This window comes from Hyperolius riggenbachi, chromosome 7 (genome assembly GCF_040937935.1).
Source record: "Hyperolius riggenbachi isolate aHypRig1 chromosome 7, aHypRig1.pri, whole genome shotgun sequence".
Classification (NCBI taxonomy): Eukaryota; Metazoa; Chordata; class Amphibia; order Anura; family Hyperoliidae; genus Hyperolius; species Hyperolius riggenbachi.
In genome coordinates this window covers 262,188,904-262,215,169 of record NC_090652.1, presented here as the reverse complement: position 1 = coordinate 262,215,169, position 26,266 = coordinate 262,188,904, and the positions used below count along the sequence as shown (strand labels likewise).

Here is a 26,266-nt window from a genome sequence, read left to right as displayed (position 1 = left end):
ACTTTCCTGCAGTAAAACCTTGTTTTCTCCTTCACAGATAATAGCCTTTCAGCTTCTATTTGCCTTTAAGGAAACTGGACTAAATTCGACAAGCTGTTGACAAGCTCTTTTGCATAGATAACAACTTAAGTTTTATAACTCTTGCTTTGCTGGAAAACTGAAAGGATCTTCAAAGATTTTCTTATTAGGGCTAGTACTGTATGTGTATATGTTTATCTCATCATGTCACAAGTCACTTCAGGTACACTTTGAGGTTCATACACACCTTCAGTTAGTATCACCCTTGCTGTTACGATGACACTGCAGTGCACAAGCGATATGCAGACACACTTCTTAACTATGGGTAAGGAGCGTGTACTGGTATATGGAGAGAGGAGGAGGGACAACAGGGTGGTGCATGGCAGGTGGGACAAGCAGAACAAGAAGTTCCTCATTTCATTAATGATGCTGTATGTCCGATTGATACACAATGTCAGGGAGCAGCTCTACAAATTCTGGATTCTCAAAGAAGTCCTCCCAGAATGATAATTTATTGTTTAATCTAGTGTGTGTACCGGGCATTAGTGTCTGACCCTTGGTTTTGCCAGTGTCTTTGTTTACACAGTTGCTTGCCAATCAGAGGCTTTGTGTACCTCCAGCTCCCTGGTGCCAGTGTACTTCCGGTGTACCTCCACTTTGTTAAAAATGATACTGCATATGTCATCCGTACACAGTTCTTTCTGTATTGTGTTGAGTAAAATTATCTTTGTTGCTCAGTCTGTTATTTTCTGAATTACGTTTCTTTGCAGCCATGGCAACAGTGCCATGTTCAGTGGACAAATCCACTTAAAATGTTCTTTTTGCAATCTGATTTCCCTTTGCACTGAGTGCACCCTATCCTTCTCTCCTCATCCTGTGTGATCCCTGCTGCTCTCCCTCCTGATGTGCACCCAATCCTCTCCTCATCCTGTGTGATCCATGCTGCTCTCCCTCCTGATGTACACCCAATCCTCTCCTCATCCTGTGTGATCCCAGCTGTTCTCCCTCCTGATGTGCACCCAATCCTTCTCTCCTCACCTGTGTGATCCCAGCTGCTCTCCCTCCTGATGTGCACCCTATCCTTCTCTCCTCACCTGTGTGATCCCAGCTGCTCTCCCTCCTGATGTGCACCCAATCCTCTCCTCACCCTGTGTGATCCCTGCTGCTCTCCCTCCTGATGTGCACCCTATCCTTCTCTCCTCACCTGTGTGATCACTGCTGCTCTCCCTCCTGATGTGCACCCTATCCTCTCCTCACCCTGTGTGATCCCAGCTGCTCTCCCTCCTGATGTGCACCCAATCCTCTCCTCACCCTGTGTGATCCCTGCTGCTCTCCCTCCTGATGTGCACCCTATCCTTCTCTCCTCACCTGTGTGATCACTGCTGCTCTCCCTCCTGATGTGCACCCAGTCCTCTCCTCATCCTGTGTGATCCTTGCTGCTCTCCCTCCTGATGTGCACCCAATCTTCTCCTCATCCTGTGTGATCCCAGCTGCTCTCCCTCCTGATGTGCACCCACTCCTCTCCTCATCCTGTGTGATCCCAGCTGCTCTCCCTCCTGATGTGCACCCAATCCTCTCCTCACCCTGTGTGATCCCAGCTGATCTCCCTCCTGATGTGCACCCAGTCCTCTCCTCACCCTTTGTGATCCCAGCTGATCTCCCTCCTGATGTGCACCCAATCTTCTCCTCATCCTGTGTGATCCCAGTTGCTCTCCCTCCTGATGTGCACCCAATCCTCTCCTCATCCTGTGTGATCCCAGCTGCTCTCCCTCCTGATGTGCACCCACTCCTCTCCTCATCCTGTGTGATCCCTGAAGATCTCCCTCCTGATGTGCACCCAATCCTCTCCTTACCCTGTGTGATCCTTGGTGCTCTCCATCCTGATGTGCACCCAATCTTCTCCTCATCCTGTGTGATCCCAGTTGCTCTCCCTCCTGATGTGCACACAATCCTCTCCTCATCCTGTGTGATCCCAGCTGCTCTCCTTCCTGATGTGCACCCAATCCTCACCTCATCCTTTGTGATCTCTGCTGCTCTCCCTCCTGATGTGCACCCAATCCTCTCCTCATCCTGTGTGATCCCTGCTGCTCTCCCTCCTGATGTGCACCCAGTCCTCTCCTCACCCTGTGTGATCCTTGCTGCTCTCTGAAAGAATTCATTTTAGGCATTCAAATGAAAGCTTCTGTCTTGTCGGTACCTTGTCGGGAATTTGGTAAACCTCACTGATAAGCTAATTACAGCCATAAAAAAATTCCTGGCAGAATACAACTTCTGAAAGCAGAATGAGATAGAAAAAAGATCAATAGTACAAGTATTTGAACTCTGGGACACTTAATGGACTGCCACTGAGCAGAGACAACAAAACATTCAATGTACTTTGTTAATGTTTAAATATATAAAATAAAGCCATGGGATACTGAAAAAGTCATTTTTAGGAGTAGAAGGATAAATACAATTGTTTATCTCATCAGTTTATTTTCACCTCAGGTTTACTTTAACCCTATTCATCATGTATTATATGCCTTGTGCTGTTCTTATATCTTATTTGGCTAAAGCTGAGTACACACGTACGATAACGATCGTTCGAAAACGACCGATAACGACAATCGGACCGATAATCGTGCGTTCCAAATTTTCCAACGATCGTTTTTTTGGACGATAACGACTGTTATCGTTCAATCCGACCGATCCAACCCGGCGGATTTTTTCGAAAGATAATCGTTCAATCGTTGCAGTGTGTACAAAGATCGTCCGATAATGATTATCTGTGGAGTAGTACGCATGTTCTTATTGCCTGTCATAACGTCACTTCCGTTTGCGCACGCATTTTTTTTTCGTTCGTCGTTCAGTACTTTATACTTATATCGTTCAAGTGTGTACACAATCGTTCATTATGAACGATCTTTTCGGTCTAATTTGAATATCGTGTAAACGTCACGAAGCGTTCGTAACGAACGATCTTTATCGGACGTGTATACGAACCTTAACTATTGCTGCCTGCTGCCGGGTATAACAATTGGTATAAGGCTCTCCAGCTGATATGGATATAGTGTACTAAGCATAAGAGAGGTCTCACCAGTGTAAGATCCTGTAGTGCTGCCCTATTTGTCCTCTGCATCCACTTCATTACCCGTTCGCACCTGTAATGTGTTGCTAAATCATCTGGATTGCATGGGGCCTGACTCCAGTTTGCTGCATGTTATGTATACTGTAGGTACTGCAGCCAGTCTCTGAAGTGAAGGCATCAGGACTATGGCTATCATTCATAAAGCATTTCCGCATGCGGAAATGCTAAAAACAGCTGACTTTACCGACCACTCGGCAAAGTCAGCATTCATAAAGGCTCTTTCCGCATGAAAAAATGACACTAACGAGCAGAGTGATAAATCACCGCCTTGTGCGGTGATTATCGGAACAAATGTAGCAAAATGTTCATTCATGAAGAACACCGCAAGCGGTGTCAGGTCGGGAAGTCCCGCTCCCTCTGATGTGGCGATACCAATGCAAGTGAATGGAGACACACAGACCTCCCAGGCAGCTGCAGCAGAGCGGAACACGGAGAAATGTATCAACTCTGCAGCTTCCGTGTCTCCACCTGCCTACCGCCTGCCTATCGCCAGCCTAGTTCGGGGAATCTCCGCAGTGCTACCGCACATGGATACTTTTCTGTGAATGCCCACCCAGAAGTCTAAAATACCGCCAGCGGTGTTTTCCCGCACTGATTCCCCTTACCGACAGCCTCTTTATGAATGATAGCCTATATGTTTTTGTTACTACCCAGTGTGTCAATTCTGCAGTATCACCTCAGCACTGCAGTTGTCAGCAGCAGCCAGGCCCCGATCCTCTACCCCTGACTGATTTTTGTATCAAAGACAAGAAATAATGTAATTTCTTAAATCGCTGAGGATAGTGGCTGTAAGTCCGGAAGCAGGAAATTTGGGCGCATGAGGCAGGTGAACAAAAAGGGCGCCGCCATTCACTCCCATAATAAATATCGTTTAATGGGTGCCCAACAGGAAAAAAGGGCGCCGGAGAAAAATAACGTTTTAAAAGCGGTGCCAGGAGACTTTTAATGTTTTATAACTGCTTCTCATGATTACACATTATTTAATGATTTATAATTTTTTAAACATTATTTTTAAACGAAAAACAGTACAATATTTTTTTAAAACATTATTTTTAAACGAAAAACCGTACAATTTTTTATAACATTAATTTTAAACGAAAAAACGCACAATATTTTTTAAAACGTTATTAATGCTTATCACAGGGGGGTCTTAGGTTTAGGCATCACCAGGGGGGTCTTAGGTTTAGGCACCACCAGGGGGGTCTTAGGTTTAGGCACCACCAGGGGGGTCTAGGGGTTAGGGATAGGTACAGGGAGGGTTCTGTGTGAGAGTAGGGTTAGGTATAGCTTTAGTAACATTCTTATTAATGTTTTATAAAACGTTATTATAAATTTCACTTTTTAAACAGGGAAGATTAACGTTTTTACAATTGCCGATTTCATACACATTATTTAATGATTTATAACTTTATAAAACATTATTTTTAAACGAAATATAGCACCATTTTTTTTTTAAACGTTATTCATGCTTATCGTTTAAAACCCTGAGCCCTTTTTTCCCGGCGCCCTTTTTTAACGTACGCGTAAGTCCTGCTGCTGCTACCAGTGGCAGAGATTGTCATGCCAGAGGATGGCTGCAAATAGTAATGAAGCAAACTCTAAAAAACAAACATGATGACATGTGACTCTGCTGGATGGTAACCGGCCTGAGACACCCAGCTAGACACAATACTGTGGCTTGTGCCATAGATTTCAGACTCGTATGATAGCCCAGCCTCAAAAGCTAACTGTAAACTGCTCTTTTAATAAAATGCCAAACCAAGGCCGGATCGAATGTTTAATTTTTCCTCTGCTAGACCAGTGTTTTTGTGTCTCCCCTTTCATGTGCTACAGCTCCTTTCCTATTCCATGTGCAGCCCCCTCTCCCATGTGTAGCATCCACATACAGCCTCCCCTCTCTTCATAAACAGATTCCTGGAGTAGCAGTTTCCCACTTCCTGTGTTGCCCCCAATTTGGAACCTCCTCTTCCATACGCAGCAACCTCACTTCCTTGTTCTAGTCCCTCTCCTCTGAAATAGGCCCCTAAGGCCCGGGCCCCAGTAATCTGTTTATGTTTCTAACCTTGTTTTATCTACTTGTCTATCTATCAGTGAAACCATCGTTATTGACATACCTCCCAACTTTTTGAAATGAGAAAGAGGGCCACTTAAGCCATGCCCCTTCCACACCCCTGGGCATGCCCCCTAGTCGTCACACATACCATAAAGATGTCAAAAGTAAAAATATGTTGTTTTATAATTCAAACCACACTGGTACTTTCTATCCTGGTTCATTTTCCTTCATATTAACATTTTTAAATTAGTAATATATCAATTTAAAGGATGGGAATAAAGTTTAGAGTCAAACACATTTTTTAGTAGAGAAATATATATATTTACATAGAAAGAGGGACAAAGTCCTAAAAGAGGGACTCATGAGGTGGAAAGAGGGACAGGGCTCCCAAAGAGGGACTGTCCCTCCAAAAGAGGGACAGTTCGGAGCTATGGTTATTGATACATTCTTTTTGTCATAGCTTAGCCCTAATCTAACCCTAAACTGATCCCACAGCCACCACCTCTAATAGCCTTTTCTGATCTTCTATCCCCTGATACTAATGATATGTACCGAAGCGTATCTAAGGAAAACAGCGCCTATGCCAAACACTGAAATCTGCCCCCGGGGGAGGGGGTGCACCATCCACATATTCAGTCTCGGTTGAACTGGTTGTGTCCAAGTTAAGGTGAAGCATGGTTTATAAGAGTATCGCAATAGGTCAGCCTGTGCATATCCCCCAAATCACAGTTAAATAGTTTGTGCCCCAAAAAGATGGAACCAGGAAGCAAAATGTCCCCCAGATAAAAACTAGAATCTGTATGAAGAGCACCAGGCAGCAGCTATGCTACAGGATATGTATAGCAGGATATGTATCTAGCTGGATAGAGTACCAATGCCACTTTACACCCAACCAAACAGCAATGCAACTGTTGCTGCATTGCTTGAATATGCTGCAGTGTACACTTACAATGTTCATTATTATTATTATTTAGTATTTATATAGTGCCAGCATATTCTGCAGCACTGTACAGAGCATATTGTCTTGTCACTTAAAGAGACTCTGAGGCCTTGAAAATTACCTGTTTTTATTAGCCTGTCCTTTTCAGCATTAATGGCATAGATGAAATGCTGCATTCCCGCAGCTAAACGAGGCCTTTATCACTCCAAAATCCCCCTTTCAAAGTCGTGGATTTTGCTGCCCGGGGGAGTTTGAGCTTTGGGCTGTAACTCTGTTCCAGTCGTGTCAATCCCCACGAATCTCCGCCTCCTAACGCCCCTCTCAGTTAAAGAAGAATGAGAGGGGCGGGAGGAGGCAGCGATCCGCGGGGATTGACGTGAATAAAGGCAGAGCTACAGCCCAAAGCTCTGCCTCTAACAGGAAGGAGCCCCGCAATTTTCTCCAGGGATTTTACGGTGATTAAGGCCTCGTTTAGCTGCGGGAATGTGGCGTTTCGTCTATGCCATTAAATCTGAAAAGGACTGGATAATAAAAACAGGTAATTTTTAGGGCTTCAGACTCTCTTTAACTGTCCCTCAGAGGGGCTCACAATCTGGTCTCTACCATATTCATATGTCTATGTATGTATCATGTAGTGCCTGTATCATAGTCTAGGGCCAGATTAGGGGGAAGTTAATTAACTTATCTGTAGGTTTTTGGGTTGTCAGAGGAAACCGGAGTGCCAGAGGAAACCCATGCAGACACGGGGAGAACATACAGATAGTCCCCTGGCTGGAATTTGAAGTGGGGACCCAGATCTGCAAGGCAAGAGTGCTAACCACTGTAATGTTTTACATATGTCAGACTAGGCAATTCAATCATATAATGAAAAAAAGTAGCTGCTGTTCCTGAAAACTACGGGGTTGATTTACTAAGAAAAATAGTGCAAGTAACCTCCAGTTACTCATGCTATTTAATCCTGCACGTCTTAATGCACGCTACACGCGCTATTGGCAGCATAGAGTGTGTTACTAACCACTTGCAGTCCCTATGATGTGAATATAAGTTTCTGCGCTCTCCTCCCTACAAAATCTTAGATAACACTGTTTATTTATCTCTGACCTGATAACATCACTACAGAGTTGTAAAGTAATGACAGCAAACCCCTCTCCTACTCCCAGGGAATTCAATAGCAGAGCTAATTAGTAAACAAGTGAAAAATACACATTCTAGGAGCAAACAGTACCAGATTGTATACATTACTTAATTGTTACATCTAATACATTATCAAAACAAAAAAACTGTTTAAATAAACAGGAGGGATAAACAAATAAAATGTGTTGGTTTAATGTACAATAGAACTGTTTCCATTAAGGCCTCTTTCACAGTGCGACATAAAGTCGCACGTTAGAACATTTTATAACGCAGACTAACGCACAGCAATACAACGCTTGTGCCACATTCCCAGTGCACACGTTATGTTTGTGTGTAACGTGAGGCGTTATTAGAAAGTGCCGCATGCTGTGCGTTTAGCAATGTATCTGCTACGTTAGTTGTGTTGCACATGCTCAGTAATGTATTTTTTTTTTATATGTAACGCATGCGCCGTTTTCGTTCCATGACTGTGCGACGAAAACGACGCACCAAATGCATGGCTAAAGAATTGGGTCCAAGTTATAGTGCACAATGCGTTGCGTTAGGGGCACGTTGTGGGACCTTAACGTCGCATCAAATGCAACGTCCTGATGGGAAAGTAGCCTAAAGCTACAATGTATGAAAGTGGATAAAGTGTGTATTTTTTCACTTTTTTCCTTATTTTTCTAAAATGTATAGAAAATAAGGTAATGACTAAAAACAAATATCAGCCACAAAAAGCATAATTTGTCCTGAAAAAAAAACAATACATAGATCATTTAGTTGTGATAATTATTGATTAAGATATTGCCAAAGTAATCAGAGCTGAGCTGAACTGTGAAAATGACCAGGGTAGGGAACTGGTTAAGGTCCTTCAGAGGAGCGCTCGCTATGCTTTGCATAGGTGCATAGCGAGCGCTAGTAACCTACGCTCTCTATTTGGCCACTTTTCCCGCCCTGTGCCCCTTCGGGTCCAGTAACTTTAAAGAATGTGATCCTGGTGCTCTGATTGGCCAAATAGGCTGCCTGCAGGTCAGGCGTTATAAAAAGGATTACCGTAATGTTAGGCTTCAGGGAGGTTTTTTTTTTCTTTAAAGGAATACTGTAGGGGGGGTCAGGGGAAAATGAGTTGAACTTACCCGGGGCTTCTAATGGCCCCCCACAGACATCCTGTGTCCGCGCAGCCACTCACCGATGCTCCGGCCCCGCCTCCGGTTCACTTCTGGACTTTCAGACTTTAAAGTCTGAAAAGCACTGCACCTGCGTTGCCATGTCCTCGCTCCTGCTGAAGTCACCAGGAGCGTACTGCGCAGGCCCAGTATGGTCTGTGCCTGCGCAGTACGCTCCTGGTGACATCAGCGGGAGCGAGGTCATGGCAACGCAGGCGCAGTGGTTTTCAGACTTTAAAGTCTGAAATTCCAGAAGCGAACCGGAGGTGGGGCCAGAGCTTCGGTGAGTGGCTGCGCGGACACAGGATGTCTGCGGGGGACTATTAGAAGCCCCAGGTAAGTTCAACTCATTTTCCCCCGACCCCCTACAGTATTCCTTTAAAGAGTAACTGTCAGGCTGCAGAAGCTAATTTAAACCTCTATTCTCCTGTGTTAAACAGTTTAGACAGAAGCCAAAAGACATTACTAAAGATAAAAATCTCTCTTACATTTAATGTGTGCTTATCACCAAAGCTAAGCTCCTAAGGAGGACGCAAGCCGCATTCCATACTGCAAAGCATTCTGGGGCCCTCCCCTCGGCTGCTAAGGAGAAGACGGGATCAAGTTTCAGCAGCTTCTAAACTCACAGCACAGATAAATCTCCGGGAAGATTACTCTGCAGGAGTCCGCTATTGTTCCTAGCCACATGGCTCATTAATATTCACTGCACACTGTGTTATTCTGTACGAGCTGTTCTGTGATCAGAAGCAGGCAGGACATGACGACACATTTGGCTTCACAAACATGGAACCTGCCATGGGCTGTCAGGAGCATCATTCTCTGCATATACTATATACAAATTCTGTGAAATCCAAACGTGGACAGTGAAATGCATATGTAATGTAAGTACAGCCAATCTTTAGCTACTGATATATGTGTTTATTTTCTCTGAGACCTTATACCTAACAGCTCCTCTTTAAGGCATTGCAGGAGGGAGTGTTCTGTGTGTGAATAGGGTTAAGTTTACCTGTAGTAAAATATCGGTTATATTTACCAATATTTTACTAATGAATATTACCTCTATATATAGTAGAATGTCTGTATATCTTACTGATATTCTATTATCTGCTACTGCCTGACACCCAAATTTCCCAGCACTTTTTTATTCTGCATACCCATTATTATTATTATTATTATTACAAGCTTTATTGAGTACATGGCACAATTTACACTGTCGCTGTGCCTCAGTGGGTCTCGCAATGTAAAGTCACAACCATAGTCTAATGGTACCCATACACCGTACAATAAAAACGTTCGATTTTCCCGGTTTTTCGACCAAAACGATCGAATCGAATGAAAGTTGAAAAAAATCCCTTTTTTTTAGATCAAGAAAAACAAATGGTTAACATTTTTTTTTCTATAAAAATCCGATCAGACATGATGAAAAAATCTTTATATTCGATCGAACGGAATAATCGAACTAAATTATCTTGAAAAGAAAATGAAAACCATGTATGGGCACCTTAAGGATCACAATTTATGGTGCCCATATATGGTACAATCTTTTCATTTCTTTTCGATTACATAATTTTGTTCCATTTATTCCGTTAGATCAAATATACTGTAAAGATTTTTCTTGATCAAAAAAAAAATTCTTCTATACTTTCATTTGATTTGATCGTTATGGTTGAATAAATGGGAAGTTTTTATTGTACTGTGTATGGGCCCCTTTGAGCTGAGACTAGAGCACTGGGGGGAAACCCATGCAATCCCAGGGAGAACATACAACCTCCATGCAGGTAATGTCACGACCAGAATGTGAGCATAGCACTCAAGTACGGCAAAGCAAGAGCGCTGCATTCTTCTGCAGATATGATCAATCCCCTTCGGCAGTCCATGACTTAAAGGTTAACGTTAAAGTTTCCATATTTAATTGAATTTTCTTTTCACAGCAGAAAAAGCACATTGTTAGAATCATGCAATTTATTCCGCCAGGGTGCCATAAATTTAGTTTTCCTCCCCCCTCTCGGTTGCCGCTCCTATTCTCTGTTTCCTGACTCACTATTCGGTTTAATGTCTGTCACAAAGGCTGTTCGCTCTCCTGCGATAGGCGGTTTTTGTTTCACCTGTGCATGTTCTGGAAGTGGAAGGAAAGGGCAGAAGTAAAGCTTATACTTAACTCTCTAGGATACGGGCTTTTGTGCTATAATCAAGAAATGACATTACATCACCGCAGCACTGGCGGAGAAGCAGACTTCTCATATTCATTTTGCTTTAGACATTGTTACAGCAAACTATGCTAATGCTTGACTTCCTTGACTGCGGTTTACATTATTCAGCATGCTCATAATGTTCACTATTCTCACCAACTGCGTGTTCATGACCATGAGCAACCCACCGGATTGGGCCAAGAATGTAGAGTGAGTATCTATCCGAGCATAAAGTCATTGTTCTAATGCGCTGCCTGTCTTAAAGCGAACCTGAACTCAGAACTACCTCTCTGCTCTAAAAAATAATCAACAACATGCTAACCTTTAAAGAAAAACATTTCAACATTACAGCTGATAAAAATCCTGCAATCAATCTGCGATGTGTCTACTTCCTGCTTTCATGGAAGCAAGCATAGGGTTAACATCCTGTGTTTACCAATAAGCTGCTCTGCCATGGAAGCCAGCTGTCACAGCTGAGAGATCAAATTACAACTTGTGATTAGTCACAGATGAGAGGGAATTAGAGGGTTTAAACACTCTAAATACATACAGGGGCATTTCTCTATGCTCCCCTTCTGTCCTTGCAAGAGTTCAGGTCCTCTTTAAAGCTGGGCATACACTATACAATCTCAAACAATATTACTGTATTTATGCCATGTAAAAGTCGACAGATTCAGACTACTTCCAACAGAGTGTTTAGGTCAGCGTTTATACGAAATGGAATTGGTAAGACTGGACAATCAAGATTATGTGGTGTATGACCATTTTAAAGTGTACCTGTCCTGATGGCATGTTACCTAAGATGAGCACAGAGGTATGCTCATACTGGATCCACGTACCTCCATGCATTGTCTGTTCCTCTCCTCGTTCCCCCTGGTCTCTATAATCACTTTTTTAAAAACATGACTTATGGCTAAAGTTAAATTTTCAGACAGGAAGAGGCGGGCTTCCCACGATGTTCCCTCCTAATCCTATCACCCTCCTCTTCTCTGCTCCATTTAGTCTCCTTAAAGTAAAGTGTGAACTGTGAAGTGAGTTGGAAAAAAAAGGCAGATACTTACCTATGGACAGGGAAGGCTCTCAATCTTATAGAGCAGTGATGGCTAACCTTGGCACTCCAGCTGTGGTGGAACTACAAGTCCCATGAGGCATTGCAATACTCTGACAGCTCTAAGCATAACTCGGGGAGGCAGAGGCATGTTGGGATTTGTAGTTTTGTCACAGCTGGATTGCCAAGGTTAGTCATCACTGCTATAGAGCCTTCCCTGTCCTCTCTTGCTCCCCTCATTCCAGCATTGTCACCCCCCTTGTGTGTATTCAACCAACCAATCAAATACATGTCCGTGAGCCCTTGGGACTGGTGGCTTCATACAGTGCATGGGAGTGTGCACTTGCTTATGCACAGTATGGAACTGTCCATCCGTAGCTGGAACGAGGGGAATAAGAGAGGATAGGGGAGGCTCTATAGGATCCAGAGCCTTCCCTGTCCATAGGTAAGTATCTTTATTTTAGATTTTAACTCACTTCACATTTACTTTAAGAGGAGGGAATGGGAGGATGATGGGAGGGAACATTGCAGCAAGCCTGCCTCTTATTGTCTGAAAATTTGACATTAACCATAAGGCTCAGTCCACACTTGTCCAGTTCCAGATCGGATCCGTGTCAAACGGATTGGTTTTTCTAAAAAACTGATCCATTTGACATAGATCTGATCTGGATGTAGGCCACGTTCTGCGTCCGCACGTCGGTACATACGCTTCGGCTGCTCGCATGTCTCGCTGCCACCGTTTGTCCCGCCGTTCGGTCCCTTCCACAGCCTGGAGGCCAGCAGGAGCATGGTTCTCCATAGGCTGCAACAGGGCAATTCTGCTCAGCAACAGGGAGAATTTTCATTAGTTCAACATTAAACCAATTAGAATTATTTCTGTTGCTGAGGATTCCCATTGGTCTGTTGCAGCCCCATGGAGAATCCCGATGCTTCTGTTGGCCTCCGGGCTCTTCAGAAAGGACTGAGCGGGGCAATTGTGAGGGTTGGTGGTGCGCTCGATTACGACGTCGCAACGGGATGCGGCTGAAACAAGCGACACGGATGCGGCAACTAGCCTAGTGAGAGTGGACAGTGTCTATTTTCATAGGCTTGCATTGGACACGGTTTCCCATCCAGTCCGGGAAAAAGTGTCAAATCCGGACTCTCTGTTACGTTTTCTTTACGTGCAACACGGATCCGGGTCTGGTCCGTGCTGCTGCACGAGTGGAAGCGGGTCCAATTTTTACATTTTTTAACATAGGATCCACTTACTGCGTTTTTGCAGAGCTTTAAAAACATATCCAAAGGATACGAACCGGCCCTTAGGCAAAAGTGTGAACCGGCCCTTAGGCAAAATTTTCAAGAAGTGATTATGGGGACCGAAGGCGGTGGGGGGAATTAAAAACACTAAGAGGTATGTGGATCCAGCATGGATATACATCTATGCTTATCTTATGTGGCTTTGCCTCAGATCGGGTATGTTTTTAAGAGTAGACAAGTCAAACTCCGATGTAAGGATGAGATGCTAAGGCAGTTGTATCGTCATCCGCAGGCTTCTGTACAGTGACTTACTGCCTGAATTTCATCATTAACATTTGTTTGAGATTAGAAATTAAATGTTAATTATAATAAAAATATATCTTGTTATTTGATATGTGCTTTCCCCATTACTGTGCTTGCTTTATAGTCTCCCCAATAATGCTGCTATCCCCATTGCAATGCCCCCTTTATAGTGCCTTCATAGTGCTTCCATGATGGTGCTGCCCACATTTGGATACTCCCTTTGAGATGAGCCTCCATAGTCTCTCCTCCGTTACAGTGCCTTTTCATTACCTTACCCCATTATAGTATTTTCTCTGTGATGCTACCTTTGTGTGCCTCCATTGTGGTGCTCTCCCCGTTAAGGTGCCTCCATTTTGCCACCTGGACCTCTTGTGGTGCTCTCTCCATTAAGGTGCCTCCATTATGGTGTTGCCACCTGGACCTCTTGTGCACCTATCCCTGTTAAGGTGCCTCCATTATGATGTTGCCACCTGGACCTCTTGTGGTGCTCTCCCCATTAAGGTGCCTCCATTATGGTGTTGCCACCTGGACCTCTTGTGGTGCTCTCCCCATTAAGGTGCCTCCATTATGGTGTTGCCACCTGGACCTCTTGTGGTGCTCTCCCCATTAAGGTGCCTCCATTATGGTGTTGCCACCTGGACCTCTTGTGGTGCTCTTCCCATTAAGGTGCCTCCATTATGTTGTTGCCACCTGGAGCTCTTGTGGTACTCTCCCCATTAAGGTGCCTCCATTATGGTGTTGCCACCTGGAGCTCCTCCTCTAGAAGCCATGAGTTCAGTATGAATTAAGGGAGTTAGGGCAAATGTAGTGAGGCACTTGTTTTAATAAAATTATTACTTAGGAGGATTTAGAATCTTTGGGTCTGGTTGCTTGCAGTTTCTGGCTCACCTGTGAAGCAGAATCAGTGTCTACACTGTTAACTAAATTCTTCAATTTTTCATCTCCCCATGACCGTAAAGTTGTAAAAACTTCCCATACTACATAATACTACTGATCTTTTCACTGCTGCATTTTTTCATTAGCTAGAGCTGAGCAACTACTCCACCCGGAGCTGCAGTGTGAAAACCCCTCCCCATTCACAGCCTGAAGTAGATGCCAGGGTTGCATGCTGGCGGCACACACAATACCACCTCATACATGATATCCTTTGTTTGGCAAGGGAATTGGGATCATGTGACCAGATCAGTTTTGACTTGTACCCAATAGTCTCCGCAACATATGTAGAAATGTTGGTGACAATAGCATGTATGAGTGCTTTGCTATTAACTACTAAAGTTGGCACACAATTGCGTGAACATTACACCAAAATTATGCGAAATTACAAATGGATTGCATGCAATCAATTGAATTTACAACTCGTAATAATGTATAGGCGTAATTCAGAAAATGTATGTAAAATTTCACATAATAGTAATTAGCTGAATATGCTCATCACTACCCAGGAAGCTTTCTAGATCATCCAGGCAACTTTCTCAACTTCTATCTCAAGTGTGACCACCATGACTCCATCCTGCCATAAAAATATATGGCCACAACAACATCCACTGTTGGGGTGAGGCCTGTGTTTCAGAGAAAGGGTAAGCTGATGGGCCCCACCACATCCTCGACCCCAATGCGACCACACAGGCTGCTCCCCCAGGTGTTTGGCTTCTGTTTGTGATCATTTTATAATCGATGGCTCAAGGAGACTGCGTTAAAGTGAGTCTGAAGCCAATCTGTAAAAAAAAACAGATACTCGCCTAAGGACAGGGAAGATTCGGGGTCCTATAGAGCCTTCCCGTTCCTCTTACAGTCCACTCATTCCAACGCTGGCACCCCAGTTCAAATCCCACGTTGCGGCAGGCTTCAGAAGTCTTCGGGAGTCTGAGTGCGGCTCCATACTGCACACGTGCGAGTGGGTGAGAGTGATTGCTCGCGCATGCACAGTATGGAGTGAAATGATGGTCTTTGGGAGCACTCGGGCTCTCGAAGACTTCCAAAGCGTCTTGCAGCAGCAGAGAGCAGTCTCTCACCCATCGGACGGAGACTGCTAACGGGGGAGCCATCGATGGAACAAGGGGAGCTGGAGAGGAACAGGAAGGCTCTATAGGACCCAGAGCTTTCCCCCTCCTTAGAAAAGCATCTGTTTTTTTTTCACAGATTGGCCTCAGACTCCCTTTAAATTCTATCTGTGCTGCAGCCTTATGCTTGAATAATTCCCATGTCACTAAGTCTGTTTAATTGTTTGTTTCAGATACACATTCACTGCGATTTATACCGCAGAATCACTCATTAAAATTCTTGCAAGGGGCTTCTGTTTAGAAAAGTTTACTTTCCTGCGTGATCCATGGAACTGGCTGGATTTCAGCGTCATCCTGCTAGCGTAAGTGTTCTTTCTGTGGTTCCTAATTGGAGATTTTTATTTAATAACTACAGCTTAGTCATAACCACATGATGATTTGTATTTTAAGTAGGACATTTACATTATAACCAGACGGCTCTCCTGCAGAAAATGCGTGCAGAATAATACTCCATTAGTTCTTGTCTTCTGTCCCAGAAGGAGGGTGGGGGACGGAGTATTGTTCTGGATACACTGGCAGTGACTTAGGTTTGTTGGTGTTTATTTTCTTCCTGTTCAGATAAAACTGGCACTGAAGATGGAAAATTATCAGAATTGTTGTGTGAATTTGTGTAAATTCTAAAGGTGACCATACAGCTATCGACTTGGTCCATCCGATAATTATCCGATAATTATTATCGAATTGATGAAAATCGGTGCTGCCAAGAGCATGCCCAATTGATGATGCAACCAATTACAGGCCAAAATTGGTTGCATGTATCAATTGGACATGCTGCGAGATGTCGGTTGATCGGATATGGAGTGGTAACAGTGAGCATTATCGGGATGGGCAACAGAAACCCCTGGCACTGTCTGCACAGATGCGCCCCACGTGGTTTCTATAGTAATGTGGGTGAGTGTGTGATGTCACACACACGCCCACATATATGACGGCAACCATGTGGGGCGCGTGCAACCTGGAGCCAGTGGTGGATACAGAATAGTACAGTATAATGCACCGGGGGGGGGGGGGCAAATTTTTCATTGGGGCAGCGTGGGGGTGGCAGTGATGTGGCATCACAAGGCCGATCCCCGAGAGCTTCCATGCTGAAATCGATTTGGTATCGACCTGCGGTGTATGGACAGCTAACAGATCTCTCTCTGATTAGCGAGATCTGTCTCTTAGCCGGTCTGCCCATAGATATTTGTCTGGTGTATGGTATGTGGATCCAACATGAGCATACCTCTGTGCTTACCTCAGGTAGGTAGCTTTGCCTTAGGTCTGGGGGTTACTTGCCTTGGGATGGGTAAGCCTCTGGATCCTAATGATGCTTCTCCTGTCTTCCTCTGTCCCTTGGATCCACCACCAGAAACCCCAGAATAGCGGACATGTAAAGATTTACCCACTGCGATCCAGCCCAGGCACAGTAGCAGCTTTCTAATTGGGCTTAGGCGGAAATAGCTGAGCACGATCGGGTTGGGAAATAGCTGAGCGTGATCTGGTCCACCAATAGGGCTCGGCTATTTCTGCCTGAGCCTGATCAGAAAGCCACTACTGTGCTGGATGATCCAGAGGCTTTTTTCCTTACAGTTTCTCTTTAAATATGTTTTTTTTGAATTTGTGAAAATTTGTTTTCAATACAGTGCCGTCCATAATTATTCATACCCCTGGCAAATTTTGACTTAGAGAATCCGAGGTGTGTTCTAAGAATCCAATTAGCATACAGAGGCTGGGTCTGCATATAATACCCAGCCTCTGTTGCTATACCGTCTCCGCCAGTCTCTCCCCTGCGCTCTGCTATGCCCCATAAATCAATCGCCGTGCTGGCGACAGCTGTTTACATGTGAAGTGTCAGTCTGCAGCTCCCCCACCTCCTCCATAACGCCGGTCTCCGCCCGCGTCCCTTACCTCCCCGCTGATTGGAGGGAAGGGACGCGGGTGGGGACCGGTGCTATGGAGGAGGCGGGGGAGCGGTAGACTGACACTTCACATGTAAACTGCCGGCTGGTGACACGCTGCGTGTCACCAGTGCCACGATTGATTTATGGGGGACAGCAGAGTGCAGAGGTGGGCTGGGGGGAAACAGTATAGCAACAGAGGCTGGGTATTATATGCAGACCCAGCCTCTGTGTGCTAATTGGATTCTTAGAACCCACCTTGGGTTCTCTTTAAAGTTATTTTTATTCAACTAGCAAGTAATTTATTTGATGGAAAATGACATAGGTGTCTCCCAAAAGATAATAAGATGATGTACAAGAGGCATTATTGTGGAAAAAAAACTTTTTTTAGCTTTTATTTACATTTGACCAAAAAGTGTCCAGTCCAAAATTATTTCTACCCTTCTCAATAATCAGTAGAAAAGTATTTATTAGCTATTACAGCAATAAAACGCTTCCTATAATTGCAGACCAGCTTTTTGCATGTTTCCATGAGTATTTTAGCCCATTCATCTTTAGCAATGAGCTCCAAATATTTCAGGTTGGAGGGTTTTCTTGCGATCACCCTGATCTTTAGCTCGTTCCACAGATTCTCAATTAGATTCAAGACAGGACTCTGGCTAGGCCACTCCAAAACGTTAAAGTTGTTGTCTGCTAACCATTTCTTTACCACTTTTGCTGAGTGTTTTGGGTCATAGTCATGCTGAAATGTCCATTGGTGGCCACGGGCAAGTTTCTCTGCAGACTACCTGATGTTGTCATTGAGAATTCTCATGTATTACTCTTTTTTAATGGTGCAGTTTACTGTGATTAGGTTCCCTAGTCCATTGGCTGAACAAACAACCCCAGAGCATTAGATTCCTACCACCATGTTTGACAGCGGGGATGGTGTTCTTTGGGTTGAAGGCTTCTCTTTTTTATGCCAAATGAAGGAAACATCATTGTGACCAATCAATTAAATTTTAGTTTCACAGAAGACCAACAGTCTTCTTGTTTGTCCAGATGAGCATTTGCAAAGGCCAAGCAAGCTTTTGTGTGCCTTATCTGGAGAAGTTGTGTCCTCCTTGTTCTGCATCAGAGGAAGCCAGCAGTGTGCAGTGTCTGTTAAATTGTCTGCCTTGAGACATAGCCACCAGCAGACCCCAGATTCCCCAGGATGGGCTTGGTGGTGATCCTTGGATTCTTTATCACCTCTCTCACTATCCTCCTGGCCAGCACAGGTGTCACTTTTGGCTTCTGACCACGTCCTCTGAGATTTTCCACAGTGCAGAACATCTTGTATTTTTTAATAATACTTTGCACTGTAGCCACTGGAACTGGAAAACATTTAGAAATTGCCTTGTAGCAGTTTCCTGACTTGTGAGCAGGCACAATGTGCAGCCGGAGGTCCTCACTGAGCTCCTTTGTCTTAGCCATGACTGTCCACAAACCAGCTGCAGAGAGCTTCTGTTTTTCACCTGTTGAATTGATTAAAACAGATGTTCCCAATTATTCTGGGTAATTAGGATACTTTAGAATAGCTTGGACTATTTGGAATGATATAGAACTTTGGATTTTCCCACAGACTGTGACAGTTTGTGAAGGATATGAATAATTTTGGACTAGACACTTTTTGCTCAAATTTAAATAAAGACTGAGAAATGTGTTTTCCACAATAATTAATTTTGTACATCGTCTTATTATCTTTTGGGGGACACCTACAGTATGTCATTTCTTATCAAAAAATTACTTGCTGGTGGAATAAAAGTAATTTTAAGTCAAAATTTGCCAGGGGTATGAATAATTATGGGCAGCACTGTTTATACACTTTTTCACATTTACCCATTCATGTCCCTCAAGCATACTTAGTAGAGTTTTTCTTAATGTTGGGGGGGGGGGGGGTGCTAGCTACCTTATCCTGGGGAGGAGGTAGAGAGGGGGCACTTCTGGCTAAAATACTGGGGGGGGGGAGATTAGGGAGCACACCTGGCTATTACACTGGGGAAGATGGCACATCTGGTCATTATACTGGTGAGGGGGCTGCCTAACACTTTATGGGGGCATGTCTGGCTATTGTACTGGGGCAAGTTATACTGGGGTGGACACACAGTTTGGCAGGGGGGGGCAGTTTGGAATCTCAGGGCCATATTTATCAAGAGTGTCTGAGACAAAAAATTAGTAGGTTTTTAGAAATCCACGCAGAACTGTCTCGTGCATCTTAAGAAATCATTAGATAGTGCAGATTCCTTCTAAAACTGTTGTAGAATAGGATGAGCTAGGAAGGTCTCTCAGACAGTGCAGTGTGTGAGGGGAATTGCTGTTGCTGAGGTAACCAACACACCTGCTGTATTGATAGCAGCAGGCTCTGTTGAGGAATTCAGCAGGTGGAAGGGGCACATCACAAATCATGTATAGCCTGCAATCTGCAATCATGTCTAGCCAGCAGTTCTACATCTGTAGAACTTCTATCAAGCACTTCTTAATCTGCGCCAGTTTAGGGATGGATTTGCACTTTAGTGCAGCTCTAGAAATTCATGCTAAATTGCCACTATTACCTAGAATTTAAGAAGGTTCTTGTTATCATGCAGAACTGTCCTCCCTGCTAGTTAGAACAGATTAAGAAGAAAAAACTGTCGGTAATGCGTTGATAAATCTACCCCTCAGCCTCTAGTGCTGGAGAACTTTGTCCCAGTCCTGACATCACTTTCAGTCAGAATTTACATGTTGAAAATTCGGCTTTCAACTCAAAATTGTGATGACAGAGTATTGCAAATACTATGCAAATACTACAAAAAAAAAAAAAAAAACTGCACTCATCCCAACTGGTGGGTATGCAAGCAAGGAAGTTAAATGTACATCCAACTTGGTATGCAAAGCAGTGGATTCAATGTGCTGAACACGGAATACGACAGGCCCCAGCAAGTAAAGTTGGTGTAAAAGTAGACTAATCCACAATAGCAAATGCACAGCAATGCAAATCCATAGTGAATATACTATGCTGCTGTACGCAGGATGGCAAAGTCACATCCCATAAATACTAGCTTGCTCCGGACTGGAGTTTGTTTATGACTCTCAAGGCAGTGAACGCTTCCTGAACCCATCCACTCATTAGGTGCTGAACAGTGGAGGTCCTGAGTATTCGGGTGTTCTGAATCAGCCATGCCAAATTCGAACACATTGACATTTGCCATTATATGAATCAGTCCATCTACCATCTAAATGCCCCAAGCATTGACTTAAAATGGTGAAATAGGAGGACATGGGAAAAGTCATGAGTAAATTGCTGATAGCTAAATTGTAATGCAAACTGGTTTCATCAGCCCATTTACTGACTCCTCAGTGGTAAATTCTCATCACATATGTCCCCGGGATCAGCCAGCACTGTGAGGGTGCTCAGCACAGACGCTGCATCCCTGGTAGCATGACAGGCAGCTCGCTGGCTGCCCAAAGTGCCCCTGCTTCTCTACCTCTCTCTGCAGAGAAGTGCAGAAGCATTAACAGCAGTGGGCACATCTGGCTATCTAAACGGGGGAAGGGGGCATATCTTGCTATCTAAAGGGGGGCACATTTGGCTAAATATAGGGGAAACATTTGGCTATTTAAATGGGGAACATCTGGCTAGATAATCAGGGGAAGGGGACGCATTTGGTTAGTTAAAGGGGGGGGGGGGCACATCTGGCTATCTGAACGGGGAAAGGGGGCACATTTGGCTATCTAGATGGTGGGGATTGGGGGTACAAATGGCTATCTAAATAGCATTTGTACTTTTGACTCCACCCATAATCACGACCACATTTGGATGCGTGGCCATGTCCATTTTGTCTTTGTCCCCGGGCAATAAAAATCCAGCTATGCCTCTGGAAGTGCTGCTTGCGAAGCGCACAGTGCTCTGCTAGCATTATATTGTAACAAAACAGAGGCGCCAGGAAGATTAACCCTTTGGGGACCGGCTTCCTAACCCCCCTTAAAGGAGTTATCAGGCAAAATGTAGAAAAAAGCCAGGCGATTTTGCTGAAGGGGGGGGGGTGCGTTTGGGGGGTCAGGCAGCTGCATTCCCCGTGCAGTTGGCAAGGCTTGGTGTCCCGTGTGTGGCCAGGTGTCCCCCCTGCATGCAGCAGCCATTACTTACCTCCCAGGCTCCAGCGATGAGCCGCTGTGGACACCTCCGCTCTGGCCGAAATCCCCGCTTGTACTGCTGCTCAGTTCCGGGTCGTGGCTTGATGGCGTCATCAAGCTGGGACCCAGCACTGATGTCAGAGAGAGTGGGGATGCTGGCCGGAGCGGTGGGGAGCGCCAATCATCATGGGAATGTAAGGAAAGTGAGTGGATCCTCTTCTGCCCACCTTCCGCCGCAGCTACCTACCAATGGTGATCACTTTGATTCGCTGGCAGTCATAGTGATCACGTGATCAGGAGCCATACGCGATGGCTTCTGATCACTGAGGGGAGATGTCAGCTGTCATCGGGTGCACACGATCACGTCGGGAGCGGAAACGGCGGGCGGTTTAGATCCTACGCTGCATCAGGCTAGAACAGCGACAAGTGTGGCGTAGGATCTACTACAGGTGGTCCCCAAAAGGTTAAAATATACTAAAAACTGTTTAAAAATGTGAGGTAGTGGTGGACTTAACTCTCCAAGAAAGACTCAATGGGCTTGATTCACAAAAGAGTGCTAACTGTTAGCACAGCCGTTTTCACGCGAATTTTCGCATTGCGCGCGTTCGCGAATTTTCGCGCGAAACGATAACGTTTTTGCGCGCAAACGCAAATTTTACCGCAAAATCGGTATCGTTTCGCGCGAAAAACGGCCGTGCTAACAGTTAGCACTCTTTTGTGAATCAAGCCCAATGTGTCAATCTCAGGCAAAACTTTTACTGTATACTCCACAAAAAAATTGTTATTTCACCTGATTCCTCAGGCAACTAACGGGAGCAACTTTCCACCACCAGCTCTTAGCAGGCAAGACACCTCCACTAGTATTAATACCGATGGTATTGCCGTATGCTTTCTGTCCACGTCAGACTTACTGGCAGTTCATGCATCAGGCCCGTTATCTGCTGCAATTGATCCTTGTCCCGGCTTTTTTCAATTCACTTTTCCTACTAAGTTCTCCTCTAGGAAATCATTTTTCATCTTTTTGTTTAAAATAACTTTTCAGCACTCTGCAATTGAAAAAATTGGCAAAAAGTAGGTAAAAGAGTACTGTCAAATTTTAATCTGCCTATTTGCTCGTTTGTTGGTGGCTTAAAAAGTATTTTATTGATAGTGTGAATATCAGCTAGTACAAAACTTGGTAAAAAAAAATAAAATTGAATAAATGGCTATGGCTGTCATGGTTCCTCTTTCCGCCCATCCGTTGGCTTGTTGAAACGCGGCACTCGTGCATGTGAGTCCCGGAGCGTTGCTGCAAAATGGACGTTTCTAAAAAGTCCTATTTTCACGAATGCAAAAATACGGTGTTTATCATCCATTTTGCACTACGTGGTTAATTCGCTTTTTTTTCTCAGATTTGTGTAACTGACTTAACCAATAAGTAAATACAGGTGAAATTCGAAAAATTTAATAGTAGGCAAAAGTATATTTATTTCAGTAATTCAACTTAAACAGAGAAACTAATGCATGTAATAGGAACCCTTTGCAGGTGTTTTGGATGAATTACCTGATTAGAGGCTGACACTTTGAGCCTAAAATATTGAACATTTTCACAAAATTCTAATGATCTGAGATTTTGATTTTGGGGTTTTCATAAGCTGTAAGCCATAATCATCAAAATTATAACAAATAAAAACTTGGAATATGTCACTTTATGTAATGAGTCTATTTCACCTTTTAAAGGGAGTCTGAAGCTAAAATGAAAAAAAAAAACAAAAAAAAAACCAGATACCTAAGGAGAGGCTCTGGGTTTTATAGAGCCCTCCTGTGCCTCTCTTCGCCTTGTTGTTGCTACGCTGGCCCCACCATTAGCCGTTTCCAATTGATCGGTTGGATACTACTCTCTTCTCCTTTGTGTGGGCTTCGGAAGTCTTTGGGAGCACTCAGGCTCCCAAAGGCAGGCCACTTCATACTGTGCATATGCGGGCACCCTCACTCGCGCACTTGCACGTGCGCAGTACAGAGCTGCTCGTCTTCAGGAGCACTTGGGCTCTTGAAGATTTCCGAAGCCTCTCACCCCACAGTGGAAGATTTAAATGGAGAAGTCTATGGGGAATGAGGGGATGAGGAGAGGGATGGGAAGGATCTATTGCATACATGTCAAACTTGGGCCCGTGGGCCAAATCTGGCCTCAGAGCCATTAAATTTGGCCCTCAAGTGGTTTTCCCTTTTTGCATTATGTTTGGCCCACTATAGACCACCAGGAAAGCTATATTGGAGGTGAAGCCCTAGATCACCAGGGAAGCCATATGGGGGAGGGAGGGGGAAAGCACTAAACACCAGGGAACTGTATAGGGGAAGGCAGGGGCCACCTGGGAATTTTATAAGGGAGGATGGTGCCCAATAGACATCAAGATTGGCCTGCGACTGGGTCACTGGTGTACAATTTATGACCACTTTGTATTTGAGCTTGACACCCCTGCTCTATAAGACTTAGAGCAGGTATTTCAAACCAGACCTACGAGGGCCGAGGTCCTCACACATTTTTGACACAGCTCAAATTAATTGATGGGTCTGAATCAGGAAAGTTGTGATCCATAAGGTAGAACACATTCCTCTCTTTCTCAGTCCATCCTAAACTCTGGCATGGATCTGGCCCTCCAGGCCTGGAGTTCGACACATGTGACTTAGAGCCTTCTCTCTCCTTAGGTAAGTATCTGTTTTTTTTTTTTTTTTTTTTTTTTTTTATCAGGCTTCAGATTCATTAAAATAAATAGACTTTTGCATGATGTTCTAATTTTTCGAGTTTCACCTGTAAGTTAAAAGGACAATCGGAACAAATTTACTTTAAAGAGAGCACTTTGGACTAAACCACCATACAGCTCACAGTCTGAAGTTGCTGGAGTAATTTAAGACTTATAAATGGCAACTTCCCTTATTCTCCAAGTGGACATTTTCACCGTAATGTGCTGTTTTGCTTGGTTTCTTTATGGTTTTTTTTATTATTTACTTTTTTTTACTTTTTTTTTATTTTTTTATTTTTACTGCCATTAATAGTCTTATTGACAGGCCAACATAATTGTTGTAGAGGGAGACTGACTCTGACAAATTGAGTTTGGTTAATATCAGCATTACAGTTCTATGCAGCATCAATCACACGGGCGTCGGATGTCAGAGAAAGAGATGATCAGTTAATAATCGGAAGCTATGGTAACATGACTTCCTATTTACTGAAGAAAAAAACTAAAATAAAAACCGTCTTCCTGTGTTTCCGCTGTAGCTGCAATCAGCGTTGGAGAGAGGTGATTACCGTTTACCGGGGGAACAGGTGGGAGGAAGGGATTAAACTAACAATAGAGGTGGCAGCTCTGAATATAATAACTTTATCTTTAGCACGTTGGGGTTGGTTTATAAAAACTGGAGAACAGTGCACAACATAAGAGATCCAGCAGACCTTGGGCTAGATGTTTTATTGTTTCCACAAGTGTCTGCTGATAAAGGGCAAAGGTTTGCAATCTTCACCTGCGTCATATCAGAACATGGTTAGGCTGTTAAATGGTTGGTTAATTAGCAGCTGCCTGTTGCATATTAATAGGAGATGCAAAGGTTGTGAGGCATTCATGTAAAAAGGGTGCCTCTGTGTTTTGGGTGACGGGGATAGCCACTAGAAAATATAAATACAAGTGTTGATATTCTACTATTGAGTAATGGGTTTATCGATCAGAATATTTGTAATTTTTACTGATATTTTAATACTGCTAAACTTAACCCTATTTTCACTTGAACCCTCCCTCTCTCGATGCCTAACCCTAACCCCTACCACAATCTCCACCTATATCCCCATCGCCTGAAAACAATATTTCCGGGTGCCGCTAAGTCACCCCCTGGGTGCTGCTTTAGCCACAATTATCATTTATTGATCAAGTATGAAAATATCACGTAGGAGAAAATGTAGGAAATAAAGTGAATTGAATAATGGTCTTTCGACCCGATCCAATTCAGTTTCTCCCCTATGTTTTCACCTTAGTGATGTTCTCACACCATATGCAATTCACTTTTTCTCCTGAGTTTTCTCCTAGGAGATAATTTTCCATTTCTATTTAAAATAACTATTTAGCATTTTACAATTAAAAAGTACCAACAAGTAGATGGAAAAGTATTATTAAAATTGTATTGAGTGTTTTATTGCTCGCTGGTGGCTTAAAACGGATTTTATTGACTATTTTGAAAATGTCACTTAGTAGGAAACTCAGGAGAAAAAAATAATTGCATATGGGCCCTTGGCTCATATGCAATTAACTCCTGAGTTTTCCCCCTTAGTGATACTTTCAAATGTGTCAGTAAAATGCCTTTGAAGCCACCAACAAGCAAGGAAATACTTAAAATAGTTTTGATAGTACTTTTTCAACTCCTTTTTGGTATTTTTTTTCAACTGCAAAGCGCTAAAAAGTTATTCTAAATAGAATATGAAAAATTATGTCCTAGGAGAAAACTCAGGAGAAAAAGTGAATTGCATATGGTTTCTTAGTTATATTTTTAAGTGTGTTAATAAAAATGCCTTTTAAGCCACCAACAAGCAAGAAAATACTCAAAAAAGGTTTGATATCACTTTTCCACCTTCTTTTTGGAACTTTTTCAGTTGCAGACGCAGAGTGCTGAAAAGTTATTTTAAACAGAAGATGAACAAGTACCTCCTGGGAGAAACTGTAGAAGAAAAAGTGAATTGAATAAGGGCCACTGCGCCTTTACATTACTGTTATGGGTCCTGTATTAAGGGATGATTGTACATTTTCAACAAAGACTCCGAACCCAAAAAATTCATGAAAGTGTTCAGAATTTTTACAAATGAAAAGGAATATATTTTTTTCACAATTTTTTTCTCATGTGCTCTTGAATTCAATGCATTTTTGAGAAAATTCTAATTTTTGTGAGAAGTCGATATATTTTGACGAAAATGCTAGTCATCATTCCTGAACATGTTGGTTTTGAGACCATGACCATAAAGTTTTTACTTTATTCC

General features: G+C 43.6%; 1 protein-coding gene across 3 annotated transcripts in view; it reads left to right on the top strand.

Annotated features, from left to right (window-relative positions):
• The window catches only part of LOC137525837 (sodium channel protein type 2 subunit alpha-like), a 147,342-nt gene that overhangs the window by 6,686 nt on the left and 114,390 nt on the right, over positions 1-26,266 (top strand). For all 3 annotated transcript variants that reach the window (XM_068247055.1, XM_068247056.1, XM_068247057.1), the window contains exons 3-4: positions 10,730-10,819; positions 15,433-15,561. In XM_068247055.1, the coding sequence (XP_068103156.1) occupies positions 10,730-10,819; positions 15,433-15,561 (219 nt within the window). The remainder of the gene's footprint in view (positions 1-10,729; positions 10,820-15,432; positions 15,562-26,266) is intronic.